This window comes from Linderina pennispora (assembly GCF_002104995.1).
Source record: "Linderina pennispora strain ATCC 12442 chromosome Unknown DL89scaffold_1, whole genome shotgun sequence".
NCBI classification, from domain to species: domain Eukaryota; kingdom Fungi; phylum Kickxellomycota; class Kickxellomycetes; order Kickxellales; family Kickxellaceae; genus Linderina; species Linderina pennispora.
Window position 1 is genome coordinate 614,954 of NW_024468249.1, and position 12,802 is coordinate 627,755.

Consider the following 12,802-nt stretch of genomic DNA (forward strand, 5'->3'; position numbering starts at 1 on the left):
CGACGACATGGACGGTGTTGGCAATCCAGAACTCTGGTGACGGCCTCCACTGTTGACACCAGTGCTGGTGCTGCCGCTACCGCTGCTGCGAAGGGTCGGCGTCCCGCAGACTGCTGTGGCCTTGCTGCCTGCATTTGCTGCAGCAACGATCGCTGCCGATGCAGATCCACTGCCTAAGCCGCCACTGGTTGGGGAGCACGGCGGGAAGACAGCCATTCCGCCCGTGGCACCAACCGATCCAAACGCAGCTCCTGCACTAGGTGCCGACGAGATGCCGGCGAATCTGTGAGTAGCTGGACACACGGGACGTCGGATACGGATCCAGAGTGACGCTGGCAGTACTGCTGTGGCTGGCCGTATACTTGCCGATAATCTTTTTCAGGGCCAGTGGCAGAATACGCCACGGAAACACCTTGACGTCCTTTTCGATATTGCGCGGCTTTGGGTTTGGGAACGACATGATCAGCTTGAAGAATTCGGCAGACTCGACCTTACACTTGCTCACGGTGAGTGGCCGGAACCCCTCGAGATTGCGTCGGATGCGGTTCTTCTCCTCGACGGTAAAGCGCACTGCGATCAGGGACTCGAGCAGGTATATGCAGTCGACGCTGGTGATGAAGAAGTCGTGCTTCTCCTCCCAGTATATGCATGATACGAACGATACTGTTGGGAACACGATCGGCGGCTGCCACTGACTTGAAAGTGCAGAAGATGTTGTTGTTCTCATGCCGGCGCCAGAACTGGACAAGCCGGCGTCTGCACTCACGCTCTTCGAGAGACCTAATGTCGTAGATCCATGATATTAGATGCAGGCTTGTTCAGTATTTGATGAATAAGCACTGGTGGAGGTGGTTGGGCATTTACCCCGCATGTCGGTAGCCGCCTCCCCCAGACCTCTCTGTGCAAGCAGAATCTCACAATAGCAGGCCACTGGAAGCAGTAAACCTATGCCTACTACGTGTCTTAACAGGCCACCAAGACATGAACATCGAAAATAGTGCATTTGTGGAGGAGACATCCCCGCTATAAGGTGGAGTGCGGAGCGGAAAAGAGCGAGCAAAAGAGGATGGAGGATGCACCGGTCTAGCTGCAGTTTGCGGAGTAGAGGAAATATTCCAGACAAGAGACAGGTGTGACCTGGGGATACGTTACCATTCAATCATCATCGAGTCGAGGTTGTTTTCAAATTTGAGATTCGCCTTGTTGAGCAGCGACGCATACGAACTGTAGCCGAGGATCGGGATATTTCCAACCGAGGGTAAGCTGGCTAACGATGGTGTTTGCACCGCTGATGATGTCGCTGACGCTGCCATATTGGTGGCTGTGGGCTGAGATGGCGAGAGAAGCGGCCCAGAGCCCACTTGGCACCCGTGAGATGGCGAGGCTGCTAAACCCGGGGCACCCATCATAGGGCTCGAGAAGTCTTGGCCCTCGGCAAGTCCAATGCTGTCCATTAGACGGCCAGCCCCACGCTGTGCTGTCATGAAACCTGCGGCGGTCGGCATACGGGTAACCACCATTCTGACCCGAGTAGTATGCGCGAGCGAGCTCGGGCTGTCCGTTGAGCAAATACCCTGAAAACTGCATATCAGCAGTATTCAGCGCACTACTCGTGGTCCCGCTGATCCCATGTGAAGAGGACTTTGGGTCTGCTCCCAGGTCTGGCTGCATAGCAAGCGCGCTGCCAAGGCCGAATGGCGGATCTGCAGGACCGAAAGGGAACCGGGCAGGGTTGCCCAGGTCCTTTGGCAGCTGAGATTTCACGGTGAGATAATCCGATGGCGACAGATAGGTCTGGGATCGCTGCAATAACGACTGCTGATGTTTGGTCTGCTGCTGCTGATCTTGAGTGGACTGTATGTTGTTAGAAGCATGCGGTGATAACATCATTGCAGCTTCACTTCAAGAAGAAGCGAAAGGGAGTGATGCGGTGGAGGACGTACGTGTAGCCGAGGTGTACAAAGGGGACACAAAATTTGGTATGCACTGGCAACGTAGTGCGAGCGTGAAGAGTACGTATAAGGTACCAAGTCTAAACGTGCTATTCCAAAGATGAAAAGGGGGATGTCTAAAAGGAAAGCTGGTAAGGTCAATTAGCGAGTATTGGAAGTTCAGAGACAGTGACAGCACCGCGTATACATAAAGGCATTCCGCCTAACCGCAGTCCGTTGCGAAAGCATAGAGATACTTTGTCATTGACTGCAAAGTTAAAGGAAAATGTGGGGGTGTTTCGCGGATGCTTCAGCAGTTGAGAGATGGAGAAAATGTGAAAGTACGGTATGAAACACGGTGGTTGCTATAAGAGTGGAAATTCTAAGACAGCGCCTTTGTGTAAACTCCTCCTACTTACCCATCCCCCATTGCAAGAATCCAACCATTTGCATATCAATATTCCACCATTGGTAGCACCAAAATAAAGGAGACACATGTTCGTCTAGATCTCATAGATGCTATGGATACGGAAATGAATGCAGGCTGCCACTCTTAAAACTTACCGTTGGAAGGTGTGCAGTATCTTTGGGGAGTGAGTGGGTGAGGTGATAATGCTGAGCTACATGATTCATTTGAGCGGTGAGTTCATCATGGTTTAATGGGATGCAGACAAAATGAGCAAACCCGATACTTACAACGGTAGGTGTGTGAATAGCGGTTGGTATGCGTGACGGGCGTGTGTATGCTCTTTCCCTCTTTCCTCTACAATGGCAGGTGATAAATATTCGTATGTTAGAATACTAGCAAATGTGAACCTAGTGAAGTACAGGTGAGGGAAGAATGGAGCGAGCTACTATCAGCCACCACGGCTGGAGGGAGGTGGCAATAGCTGTATAAATAAACAGAGAGAACCAGTTATTCAGAATATCCAAAACACACCGCTGAGGGTGTAAGGACTGCTGTCTAAATCGGGCCAAGTGCAGCACAGACAGACATCAACGATCATGGATGCGGGGCAGGTAAGTGGAGGACGGGGTAGAAGCATAATGCCCATTGGGTAAACGACTACGGCTCGTTAATGTGCAAATTCTCCAGACAAAACCAGATACTTGTCCAGTTGGGGATAGGAAAGCGAGCGGGAGCAAAAGCCAGCATGCTGTCGGGTATCGGGGAGCATATAGTCGGGGGAGGGGAATGGCGCAAGGTGGCACAGGTATATGGAAGGTCGCCACAAGACGAACCTGGGGAGGATATCACAAAAAGACGACGGTTTTGGAATAGTATTGCAAAAAATATGCGTCTGACATATAACCAGGGACGTATGAGTAATCGGTATTGGAAGCAAATGGCTGCGGTGATGCCTCAGAATCGCCCTGATAAAGTAGCATTTGGTGCCAAAGGCACTTGGTGCAGCAGCACTCAGAGTAAGCAGGACGCATCTGCAATTGACAACCATGACATGCTCATTCACGTACTTTTGGATCGGAAAAGGAGAATAGGGTAGGGTGGTGCGTAGGTGTGGTGGATGGAGGAATTGTGGAAAGAGGGAGAAAAAGTAAAATGCGGTGAGGATAAGAGTATCCTATCGTATATGCAGCCAAGCCCTGTGCCTTCAAGGTGTCGTTGGTAAGTGGCTGGTAAATGCACAATAGAATTTAAATGGCGAGAGCTGCGCAGTCAAAATATGAGTGCAAAGCGCGAAAGGGAAGGACAGGAGAAAGAGGCAGAGCAAAGGATCTGACAGACTTCAGCCAGTGATATTAGAAAAACATGCACCACCACGGAGACCAAAAACCGAGCATTTCAGAAAAGGACTCTAGCGCAAAATAGACAAGGCATCGTTGGAAAATAGCGCGAGTTACTGGGCTGCAGGATTTCGCAGTGTCTTGGATTTCACCTTTCCCATGGTGTATTTCCCAAACAGGGCTGTTCATGCTAGCGCCGTACATATGAGGAGGGGGATGACATCGGTCTATTAATGGCAGCGCTTACCTGTAGGGATATTTCAAGCGCGAACAGCGAAAAATAGAGATCTTTGATCGAGCAACCTTGTGGGGGAGACTGAGGCGGGGCTTGGGCCCAGAAGGGTCGCAACAAACTATCGGACAAGAAAAAGAGCGGGGTCGTAGTAGAAGGGAAAATAGTATATGTACGTGCAAAAATAAAGACAGACACTCCGACGTAGTAATAGCTTTCTTGCTATGTGGGATGCGTCTGTAGAGAAATGCGCCAAGTCGGAGAAATGAATTGAAAGAGAGTATGCCTTAATGCCTGCGCTAGAGGCGTTTTGATATGGAGAAAGAGGAACGAGGAAAGCTTCCTTTTTTCATTGATCAAGTCAGGTGCGCCAGGTAGCACCTGCTATAAATGACTTTAAGGCGACACATTGTGTGAATCCTGTCCAGATGCCATCTGCGCATCACAATATGGCGACCAGCCTTTAGCGGACAGGAAACAGTGGCAGAGAAATCGGTTGCTGCGATGGCCGAGCTACGATCATCAAGTTCTAGGCGCGCTGTCTAATCTGTCCATTCAGCCGATTGGGCTGGCAATACTAAACAGACGAATGGTATTTGTGATCTGTGTGCCCAGCTTGCGAGTTGATGCATCGCCAGGAGATGGGCGGAGTGATATACTTGCCTTAAAGTTCGGTGCATAAACAGGCGTGTGTGATGTACGCAAATGGCATATAGGCAGCTGGGGCAAACGAATGCATCCGAGCTGCGGCTCGCCAGTCGGCTCGGCTCAGTCAAGGCTGAGGCTGAAGCGACACCCAACACCAAAAACTCACTTTCGCGTTTTGTTCTAGCGTTTTCGCACTTTGCTTTTTATTTTATTTATTTTATTCATTCACTACTACCCACACCATGCCACCGTCCGATTTAATTTCTGTGCGCAATTTCCGGGACAAGTTCGCCTGGTCTGCGCCGCAGCCAGATCGACCACAACGTATTCAACGCGCAGAGCGAGTGGACCGAAGAGGAGCGTAAGAGGGTGGAGGCGCGGTGCCAAATTGCCGAAGAACTAAGCTTTTCCAACGCAGCATTTGTCAACCCGACGCTTTTCCACATGCTGCGGCAGCACCGCGAGTTCAATGAGGCTACCGAGCGCGACTTGCTAAAGAAGAAGCGTGAAATGGCTGCTGAGCTCGAGCGCAAGCGCCTAGAGAGGAGACAAGCTGAGGAGGCGGCCGCACGACGCAGGGAGCTTGGCCTGGATGTCGAGGAGCCTGCTCAGGATGTATCACAGGATCTAGCTGATGGTACAGTGGTAGCAGACGCCGATGCAACGATGGCCGATAGCAGCGTGATACTAGCCATCGACGAAGCCATCTCAACTGAAGCTGGGGCAACAATAGATACCATGGAGGCTGACATAGCAGTAGCTGACGACGATGCACAGGCACAGCTAGCAGCCGCGGATGCTAGTATTCTGACTGTCGAGCCGGCTGTTGAAGCCGCAGCCGCAGAGGCTGCTGGTTCAATATTGGCCGCTCAAACGGCTACTGAGACAGAGCATATGGAGACAGAGCCTGAAAGTGTAAGGTCCGCTGAGGTGCCATCAGTTGGTGTCAAGGAGACAGCCGAATATACAGCCGCATCAGCACCCTCAGAAGCTACTGAAGGCTGTTCTGACTCTGGTGATTTGGTCGAGGAAGGCGCCGAGAGCACCGAAGCCGTAGATGCGAACAAAGATGAGGAAAAGGCAGACGAATCGGTTGTTGCCGAGATCCAAAAGGCAGCTTCCGAAACTAACAGTGACGCTGGCGACGAAGCAAATGACCAAAAGGGCACTGACGCTGAGGAGGAAGCCGAGGCAGAGGCAGAGGCAGAGGCAGAGGAGGACAGTGACAGCAAAGAGGAGAACGAGAGTGATGGTTCATCTGATGCGTCGTCTAGCAAGGAGCGTAGCGAAACGCCGGCTGAAGTACCTCGCCGGCCGCTAACCAGACGCCAAAGCGCTCTCCAAAAGGCACAATTGAGCGTGAAAGACGATGAAGAGAAAACGCCAGCGCGTAATGGCAAGGGAAAGGCTAAGACCAAGGCTAAGACCAAGGCAAAGGATAACAGTGATGGCGCGGCGTCACCAGTCCGAACCCGCCGGTCCAGAAGGGGTCGTCAGGATGTCGAGGTGATGACATCTGACACAGAGCTTCCCAGTGGGATTACCAAGGAGATGCTGAAGGAGGCGCTGGCCAAGACAGAGTTTGAGCGCAGCCATGACGTAACTGACAGCAAGCAGCTCGCGACCAAGCGCCGGCAATTCCAGATACAGAGGGCAGATCAGCCTGGTCAAGATGGCGACGAGAACCGCGACGGCACCGAGGAGCCTACCGGTGTGTCTGATCTGGAGGCCAAGTTTAGTACCGTCAAAAACCTACTGGATGAGTCAACACTCGCATCGCTGCGCAAGGTCAACCGCCGGATGGTGCCCAACAAGTACCGTCTGGAGGTCAACTTTTTGACCAACCGCGCGCTGCCCGATCCGGGACCCGAGGCGACGCAGGTAGCCGACGACGAGGTGATTCTGAGTGTGTGCCTGTTCAACCCACGCACGCCGACGGCAAAGATGGAGGAATACCTGGTTCTTGGCTCGCAGACTCTGACAGTTCTGCGCGACGCGTTCTACTGCATCTCTGACTTCCTGGTGTCGCAACGCGATGAGACAAACGTCAACACCAAAGACAAAAAGGTCAGCTCAAGCTACTTTTTCATCGAAAACACGTTCTACAACGACATGCGGTCGCCGCTGGCCACCGACTACAGCCGCGTGATCATGGAGTGGGCGAACGACCCAGAGCGGCAGGAAAACAACCCGAAGCTGCAGGGACTGCAGTCACGGCTGATGGATGGCGCGCGGTTCCAGGACCTGTCGATCAGGCTCAAGTATCCGTACATATTCATGCACCAGGGCGACTGCGAGCATGTGCTGATGTTCACAGACTTGCGGCTGCTGGGCCCGAACGACGACCAGCATGTTGAAAGCTATCCGAAGCAGGTGTTCCGCACGCGGCATATGCGGCACAAGTGCCGGATGTGCTCGGCATACCCGGCGCAGTATGTAACCAAGAGCGACTTCCACAGTGGCATGAGCCCGTGCTACTTTTGCGAAAAGTGCTACACGCCGTTCCACTTTGACCATGACGGCAAGCTGATGCTTGAGCACGAGGTGTTCCCGTATGCGAATGTAAACCTAATGTGACATGAGCTTGCCGCTAGGGCGCTGCCTTTTTTTAAAATCCTATTTTGGCATATTTGCTACCTTCTACCGTGCAAGAAATGGTCTATGCGACCTCAAACACGTTTGGCAGGTGGGTGTGCCGATGCTGCATTAATAGCACTGAGAAAGAGCGTTGAACGAGCCGTTCTACAGAGGCGAGATTGATGCAAGGCGCATATCGCGGTCCCCTGACCGCAGTGCTTGTGGACCTTTAGGCATGACCGATACCCAGCCGTGCACATTCCCGTATGCTGGTTATCAGGAGATTTTTGCCCCAGGCAGCTCTTGTGAGAAGAAAGGGAGGTGTGCATACTCCCATGGCATTCGCTGGTGGGTACTGGAGAATGTGCCTTCCACTGGTGTGTATCATGTGTATTGAGGCATATCGTGTAAGGGGGTTATCTTGAGGGATTCTATACTACAGCAGGCCCTGTGTTCACGGGGGCACACTCTTCCGCGCAATTTGTCTGCTCAGCAGCCATTTCTCGCGACAGTTTGTTGTTGCTCCATCCCAAATATGTGTTCCAGAACAGGCTGACGGTGCTGCCAAACGGCACGCGATAGGCAAGCGGGATCACGCTGAAATTAATAAGCTGCGCAGCTGGCCAGAGCACATAGCCAGCCACCAAAACCCTCGGGTACTGCACCTTTACTCGCTCGGCGAGCTCGGTTGGCGTCAGACCCTCGAGCAGACCCATGCAGACAACGAACGAGCCAGTGGCGAGCGGTGCAAACAGGGTCTGGTCGATGGCCATGCGCTTCATGACCATGGTGGCCTTAGCCTTGGCTGTGGTTGCCCCTTCAAGTGGGAACCGTTTGTTGAGCAGCGCGTGCCACCGGTACGAGACAGGGGCGAAGGCCAGACCGTAGGACAAAGAACCGGAGGGTCTGCACTGGGCTGTAATTGGTAATAAGCGGCCATGGCTTGCTGTGTGGAGAATGGTCTTTCTGTGGCCGGCCTTGGGAAAGGTACTGTGCAATGGTGTTGCCTGATGCCGAGACCGATCCGCTGAACAGCGCGAGCTTGAGCAGCTGTGCCCTTGTTGCCATGGATTATTAGGAGGGATTTCGAGCAAAACAGAAAGGTAAAGCAAAAGCACAATGAAGAAAGGAGGCGGAAGCAGTCACAAATGCCGAGCAAGGCTGTCTATTAGCTCGGGAGCTGACTCATGGAGAATTGATGGTCGATGGAATAATTATTCCTTTGCCTTTATGTCAGAAACAAAATGCGGTATTTTATTCTCTTCTCTTTGCCTTACCGCCTAACAGGGGGCAGGGTCGGATAAATGTTTTCTCAAATGGGCGGCTCCGCAGTGGTATTCTTGCTGTTGACCCAGCTCAAATACGTGTTCCAGAACACGCTGACAACGCTAGAAAACGGCACGCGATATATGAGCGGCACAAGACCAAAGTTGATGAGCTGAGCCGCGGGCCACAGCACGTAGTTTCCCACTAGCGCTTCTGGATAGCGGTCGCGGAAGGTCTGCCTCAGCTCACTCATAGTTTTGCCCTCCATTGTGCCCATGACACCAAAGAAGGCAGCAATGGCGACTGGTGCAAAGATGATCTGGTCAGCCGCCACGCGCCTGCCAGTGACCAGCAGCATGGCAGCCTTGTTCTGGTGCACAGACTTTGCCGCAGCTGGGAATGCGAACCGCCGGTCAAGCAGCGAGTACCATTTGTGAGCGACAGGGGCGAACATGCAGCCGTAGGTGAAGAAGCGCAGTGTCCGGACTGCGTCGTAGTTGGCGAGGAATGAAGCCTTTTTGGGGCCGGGGTCGGTGGGCAGTGTGATGTACTGGGCGATCAAGTCGCCGATGCCAGCCAGCGCTCCGTTGGTCAATGCTAGGGTGACCAGCGGGCGCTTGGCGGCGTTGTTCTGCCAGAAACGGGCAAACGAAGACATCCGTTGGCTGGGCGGGTTCGGAGGGAGAGACGGAGGGCTGGGTAGCTGGGTGTCTTGACCGGGTGTGCTGGCATGCTCAGGACTGCTATCATGGGCTGCTGACCGACCGCGCATTATGAGTCGCGTGCATTGCTGAGACTGGGGACAGTGATCCTCATCGAAATCAGGGAATTGCGCTTATCGTCAGGAGAAAAATCGACGAAATGATAAAAAGCCAGTGCGAGCGATCTACCTACGTCAGCCCAGAACCCAACTCAGCTTTCGCTACACTTATTTACCAATGTTCCGTTTCGCAGCCAGAGCATCAGCAGCAGTAGCATCGCGAGCAGCCCAGCAGCAGGCACTCGGCAATGCCGGCCGACGGATCCGCCAGCAGCACCGACGCACGTTCATGGCGATGCCGTCATTCAGAGTGGGCGACAACTCTTGGCGCACGCCAGTCGTGGTTATCTCGGCAGCCCTGGGTCTGTCAACGATTGGGTTTTTTGCATTCTCCACGTTCTTCGGGCCGGGCAGCAAGTACCCGGGCGACGTTCGCAAGCTGCTGCGCGAAGGCGGGATGGCGTATCTGCGCACAGCCGACAAGCAGGATCTGCCCAAGGCTGTCGACGCGTACGAAAGGGCGCTGGGGCGGCTGGACGAGCTGGGTCCAGTCTGATCCTGAGCACTCGCGCGACGCACCGCACATAACCGGCCTGGTAGCGCGTATCGCTGCCGTGTACCACGAAATGGGCGATTTGGAAAACACGGTCCGGCTCTACAAGGACTTGCTGAGTCGAATTCTGGGCGACGATGGGATGGCGGATCCGCACACGCAGGTACGGGTTCTGCTCGACGAGAAGCAGCCCAAGGATAAGCGCGAAAACACGCTGCGTGCGCTTGGATGTGCCAACAAGCTGGCGGAGACGTACGAGGAGCGGGCGATGCGGTCGAAGCGCCGCAGCGCTCTGCTAGCCGACCCTGACCTGGCCTCGCACGACGTGCAGGAGGCCAGCCGGTGGTACCAGTGGTGCCTGCAGGTGGTGATGCTGGCCTACCAGAACCACTACAACCATCTGCAGCTGGAGAAGAAGCTGCCGCTGACCAACACGCCATCGTTTGACCCCGATACGCTGCCAAAGTTCTTGTCGGTTGAGGTCGTCACCAGCCTATTCTACAATGCCGCCGCGTTCTTTTCGACACACGCACAGTACGGGTTTGCCGTGCCTCTGCTGCAGCGCGCGCTGGATCTGCTGCGTCGCGGGGCTGATGGCACCGAGACGGGCGTGTGCCGGTCGAGCGTGCTGATGAGCCATCTGGCCAATGCCGCTGTGATGACCAGCAACCTGCCAGCAGCCGAGAAATGGGCTATCGACGGCCTGGCGCTGGCGAAGAGGTTCCCGCAGAACGCCGACTGCCTCAACAGCTTTGTTGCGCTGACCTACAACCTGGGCGCCGTCTATGAGGCTGCCAACAAGCACGATGACGCCCGCGTGCAGTACCGGCAGGCAATCGAGGTGGCCAAGGTTACCGATGACAGCAAGGCCCAGGAGCTGGCGACTGAGGCACTGAATCGCGTGGCCAAGTAGTAGTATGGCTTGATATCACTGACGGCAGTAGTGCGAGCATTGTCGAGACCCTGCACTGGAGAGGCATTCGGAAACTGCTGGCCACTGACGCCGTAGGAAAGAGCCTGGTGCAGCGATCGCCTGCTTCGCACAGCTGCAGTGCCGGTGCGACGTCTGCGGGGAGGGCGGTATCCGATGTATCAGGTGGCCATGGCCGCAGCGCACATGCACTCGTGATGAACATGCCGTTATCGCCATCACTTGTTGAGTCTGGCCGTCTCGATAGGCGCGGGCTTGCTGATTTGATTCCCCCAAAATCTCTGCTTTCTGGCCATGGCGCCGGGTGAGAGAGCGTGAGGGGCCACTCTTTGTCAAAAAATAAAAAAATTTTCCATCAGCGGTATAAGCATGGGGTAGTGCAAGGCGAATTTCTGAATTGGCTCTTTTCCTCTTTATTCTCTCTCTTCTAACTTTTTTGTCTTCTTTTCCTACCGCTCGTCAACTGACACGCTTCCCTTGGTCCATTTCAGCCCACGGGATTTAAGGTTTACATATTATTCAACAGAAGAGAGATTGAGGATTTGCTCCCTGAAATTCCTTCTTCGGTCTGAACTTTTGCAGTTAGCCGAATTAGACACAGCAAATCTCTACCGGGCACACGCACACCCGCTTCATAGCCAACGACAGGTTTTTCCTTTTATTTCCCATTATTCAGCCAGTTCAAACCGGCGACAAAAACTAAATGAGTCGTAAATACAGTCAAGCAGCGGCAAACTCAAAGACCAGCGGTTCTCAGCAGCAACCACTCACGTACGCGCAACTAGCAAGCAGCAACAAGCCAGGCAACGCCCTCAACCCAGCACCAGCAGCGACACAACCGCCCAAGGCGACCAGCAGCAGTACACCAGCGGCAGTACCGGCAAAGGCAGACAAACAGCAGCAGCAGCAGCAGCGTACCCCAGCCAACGGAACCAATGGACCTCCCAGCAGCAATGGTAGCAACAATGCGAGAGATCGTGTGAACAGCTCCAGCAGCAATCGGCCGCGCACCAATGATCCGGCTGTGAGCCTTCCCTCACGCAAATCGGTATCATCGGGTGCTGCTGGCATTCAGTTTGGCTCGCTCAACCAGAACAACCGGTCGCCTTCGCCTGCCAATACCGCCGCCAATCGCGCGGCTGCTGGTCTGGCCACGAGCGGCGGCAGGCGTACCGCCATCGGCTGTGGGCAAGGGTGCCTCGAAGCCGAGCTTTGGCACAGTCCAGAGCCACAACAATGATGACGGCAAGAAGCCTGTACATAGTCATGCGCCTGGCCCCCATGGCCCGAACGATGCATCGGGTCGCCAGAGCCACCACGGCCGTCAGCAGAACCGTCCTGGGTCGCGGTCTTCGGGCCACGGCCGCCAGTCGCAGAATTTCACTCCTGGTCGCAAGGACAGCTACAATCGCCACAGCGGCACCAAGCCCAAGCCGCACGACTCCGACGCTGACTTCCACGGCCACCGCCGGGACGGATCGCAGTCGGGCTCGGCCCCTGCCTCGGGCAACAGCGGCGCTCCCTCCTCAGGCGGCGCCCCGGGTTCCGGCTCGCAGCAGCCGCCCCACTACCCTGGCAACCCTTACCGCAGCCAGGGCCACCAGCACATGCGGCCTCCTGCCCAGGGGCCAGGCGGCGCTTATAAGCCGCAGATGAGCGGCCCTCCCTACCAGCCGCACCACATGAGTGCCCCGCAGGGCCAGCAGATGCCGCAGCCAATGGCCTACCCGATGAGCGGACCTGGCCAGCCACCGATGCAGGGCCCGATGATGACCTCACAGCCCAACATGCCGCCGATGCAGGGCTGGATGCCGCCTGCACCTGGCCAGCAGTACGCGTACATGCCGATGCAGGGTCCTGCTCCCGGCTACGAGCAGTACTACCGCCCGCCCCAGACCGCCGGTGGTCCGCCAATGCCGCCCAACATGTACCCGGTTGGAAACTACAGCATGCCCCAGCCGAGCCACGCCGTGTCGTCGCAGATTGGCGCGCCTGGTCACGTCCCGGCGCCCATGGGCGTTGCACCAATGCCCAACATGACTGCTTCGCCGATGGGCGGCCAGCAGCACCACGCGCTCAGCTCGACTGCCTCGCCGTTTGTGCCGGCCAAGCGTACGCCTGTGCGTATCGTCAACCCCAACACTAAGAAGGAGGTCGA

At 55.1% G+C, this 12,802-nt stretch overlaps 7 protein-coding genes across 7 annotated transcripts; 3 read left to right on the forward strand and 4 right to left on the reverse strand.

Moving 5' to 3' along the window:
- Positions 1-343: 343 nt before the first annotated feature.
- DL89DRAFT_218431 (uncharacterized protein) lies at positions 344-661 on the reverse strand (the record flags this gene model as incomplete). The annotated part of the gene is made up of 1 exon (XM_040884349.1): positions 344-661. A coding segment is annotated over one exon (318 nt), but the record flags the coding sequence as incomplete, so codon positions are not given.
- A 521-nt stretch (positions 662-1,182) lies between these two features.
- DL89DRAFT_253750 (uncharacterized protein) lies at positions 1,183-1,890 on the reverse strand (the record flags this gene model as incomplete). The annotated part of the gene is made up of 1 exon (XM_040885209.1): positions 1,183-1,890. The coding sequence occupies one exon, from the start codon at positions 1,888-1,890 to the stop codon at positions 1,183-1,185; it is 708 nt and encodes a 235-aa protein (XP_040747032.1).
- A 2,867-nt stretch (positions 1,891-4,757) lies between these two features.
- Positions 4,758-7,236, forward strand: DL89DRAFT_4486 (uncharacterized protein). Its single transcript, XM_040891678.1, has one exon. It carries the CDS (start codon positions 5,002-5,004, stop codon positions 7,132-7,134), a length of 2,133 nt encoding a protein of 710 aa, XP_040747033.1. The 5' UTR covers positions 4,758-5,001; the 3' UTR covers positions 7,135-7,236.
- DL89DRAFT_319532 (uncharacterized protein) lies at positions 7,219-8,202 on the reverse strand (the record flags this gene model as incomplete). Its single annotated transcript, XM_040891138.1, has 3 exons — positions 7,219-7,601; positions 7,645-8,040; positions 8,126-8,202. The coding sequence occupies 3 exons, from the start codon at positions 8,200-8,202 to the stop codon at positions 7,589-7,591; spliced, it is 486 nt and encodes a 161-aa protein (XP_040747034.1). The 3' UTR covers positions 7,219-7,588.
- A 244-nt stretch (positions 8,203-8,446) lies between these two features.
- DL89DRAFT_220326 (uncharacterized protein) lies at positions 8,447-9,058 on the reverse strand (the record flags this gene model as incomplete). The annotated part of the gene is made up of 1 exon (XM_040884448.1): positions 8,447-9,058. The coding sequence occupies one exon, from the start codon at positions 9,056-9,058 to the stop codon at positions 8,447-8,449; it is 612 nt and encodes a 203-aa protein (XP_040747035.1).
- Positions 9,059-9,301: 243 nt separating this feature from the next.
- Positions 9,302-11,000, forward strand: DL89DRAFT_263838 (uncharacterized protein). Its single transcript, XM_040886002.1, has 2 exons — positions 9,302-9,670; positions 9,702-11,000. The coding sequence occupies exons 1-2, from the start codon at positions 9,339-9,341 to the stop codon at positions 10,624-10,626; spliced, it is 1,257 nt and encodes a 418-aa protein (XP_040747036.1). The 5' UTR covers positions 9,302-9,338; the 3' UTR covers positions 10,627-11,000.
- Positions 11,001-11,042: 42 nt separating this feature from the next.
- Positions 11,043-12,068, forward strand: DL89DRAFT_4492 (uncharacterized protein). The gene has a single exon (XM_040891679.1). The coding sequence runs from the start codon at positions 11,348-11,350 to the stop codon at positions 11,882-11,884; it is 537 nt and encodes a 178-aa protein (XP_040747037.1). The 5' UTR covers positions 11,043-11,347; the 3' UTR covers positions 11,885-12,068.
- Positions 12,069-12,802: the final 734 nt, after the last annotated feature.

Excerpts from the sequence above, each read along its gene's own strand:
- DL89DRAFT_4486 (XM_040891678.1), top strand. The coding sequence starts at position 5,002 with ATGCTGCGGCAGCACCGCGAGTTCAATGAGGCTACCGAGCGCGACTTG.
- DL89DRAFT_263838 (XM_040886002.1), top strand. The coding sequence starts at position 9,339 with ATGTTCCGTTTCGCAGCCAGAGCATCAGCAGCAGTAGCATCGCGAGCA. Across the intron at positions 9,671-9,701 it reads CTGCCCAAGGCTGTCGACGC|CTGGGTCCAGTCTGATCCTG; the intron begins GTACGAAAGGGC and ends CGGCTGGACGAG.
- DL89DRAFT_4492 (XM_040891679.1), top strand. The coding sequence starts at position 11,348 with ATGAGTCGTAAATACAGTCAAGCAGCGGCAAACTCAAAGACCAGCGGT.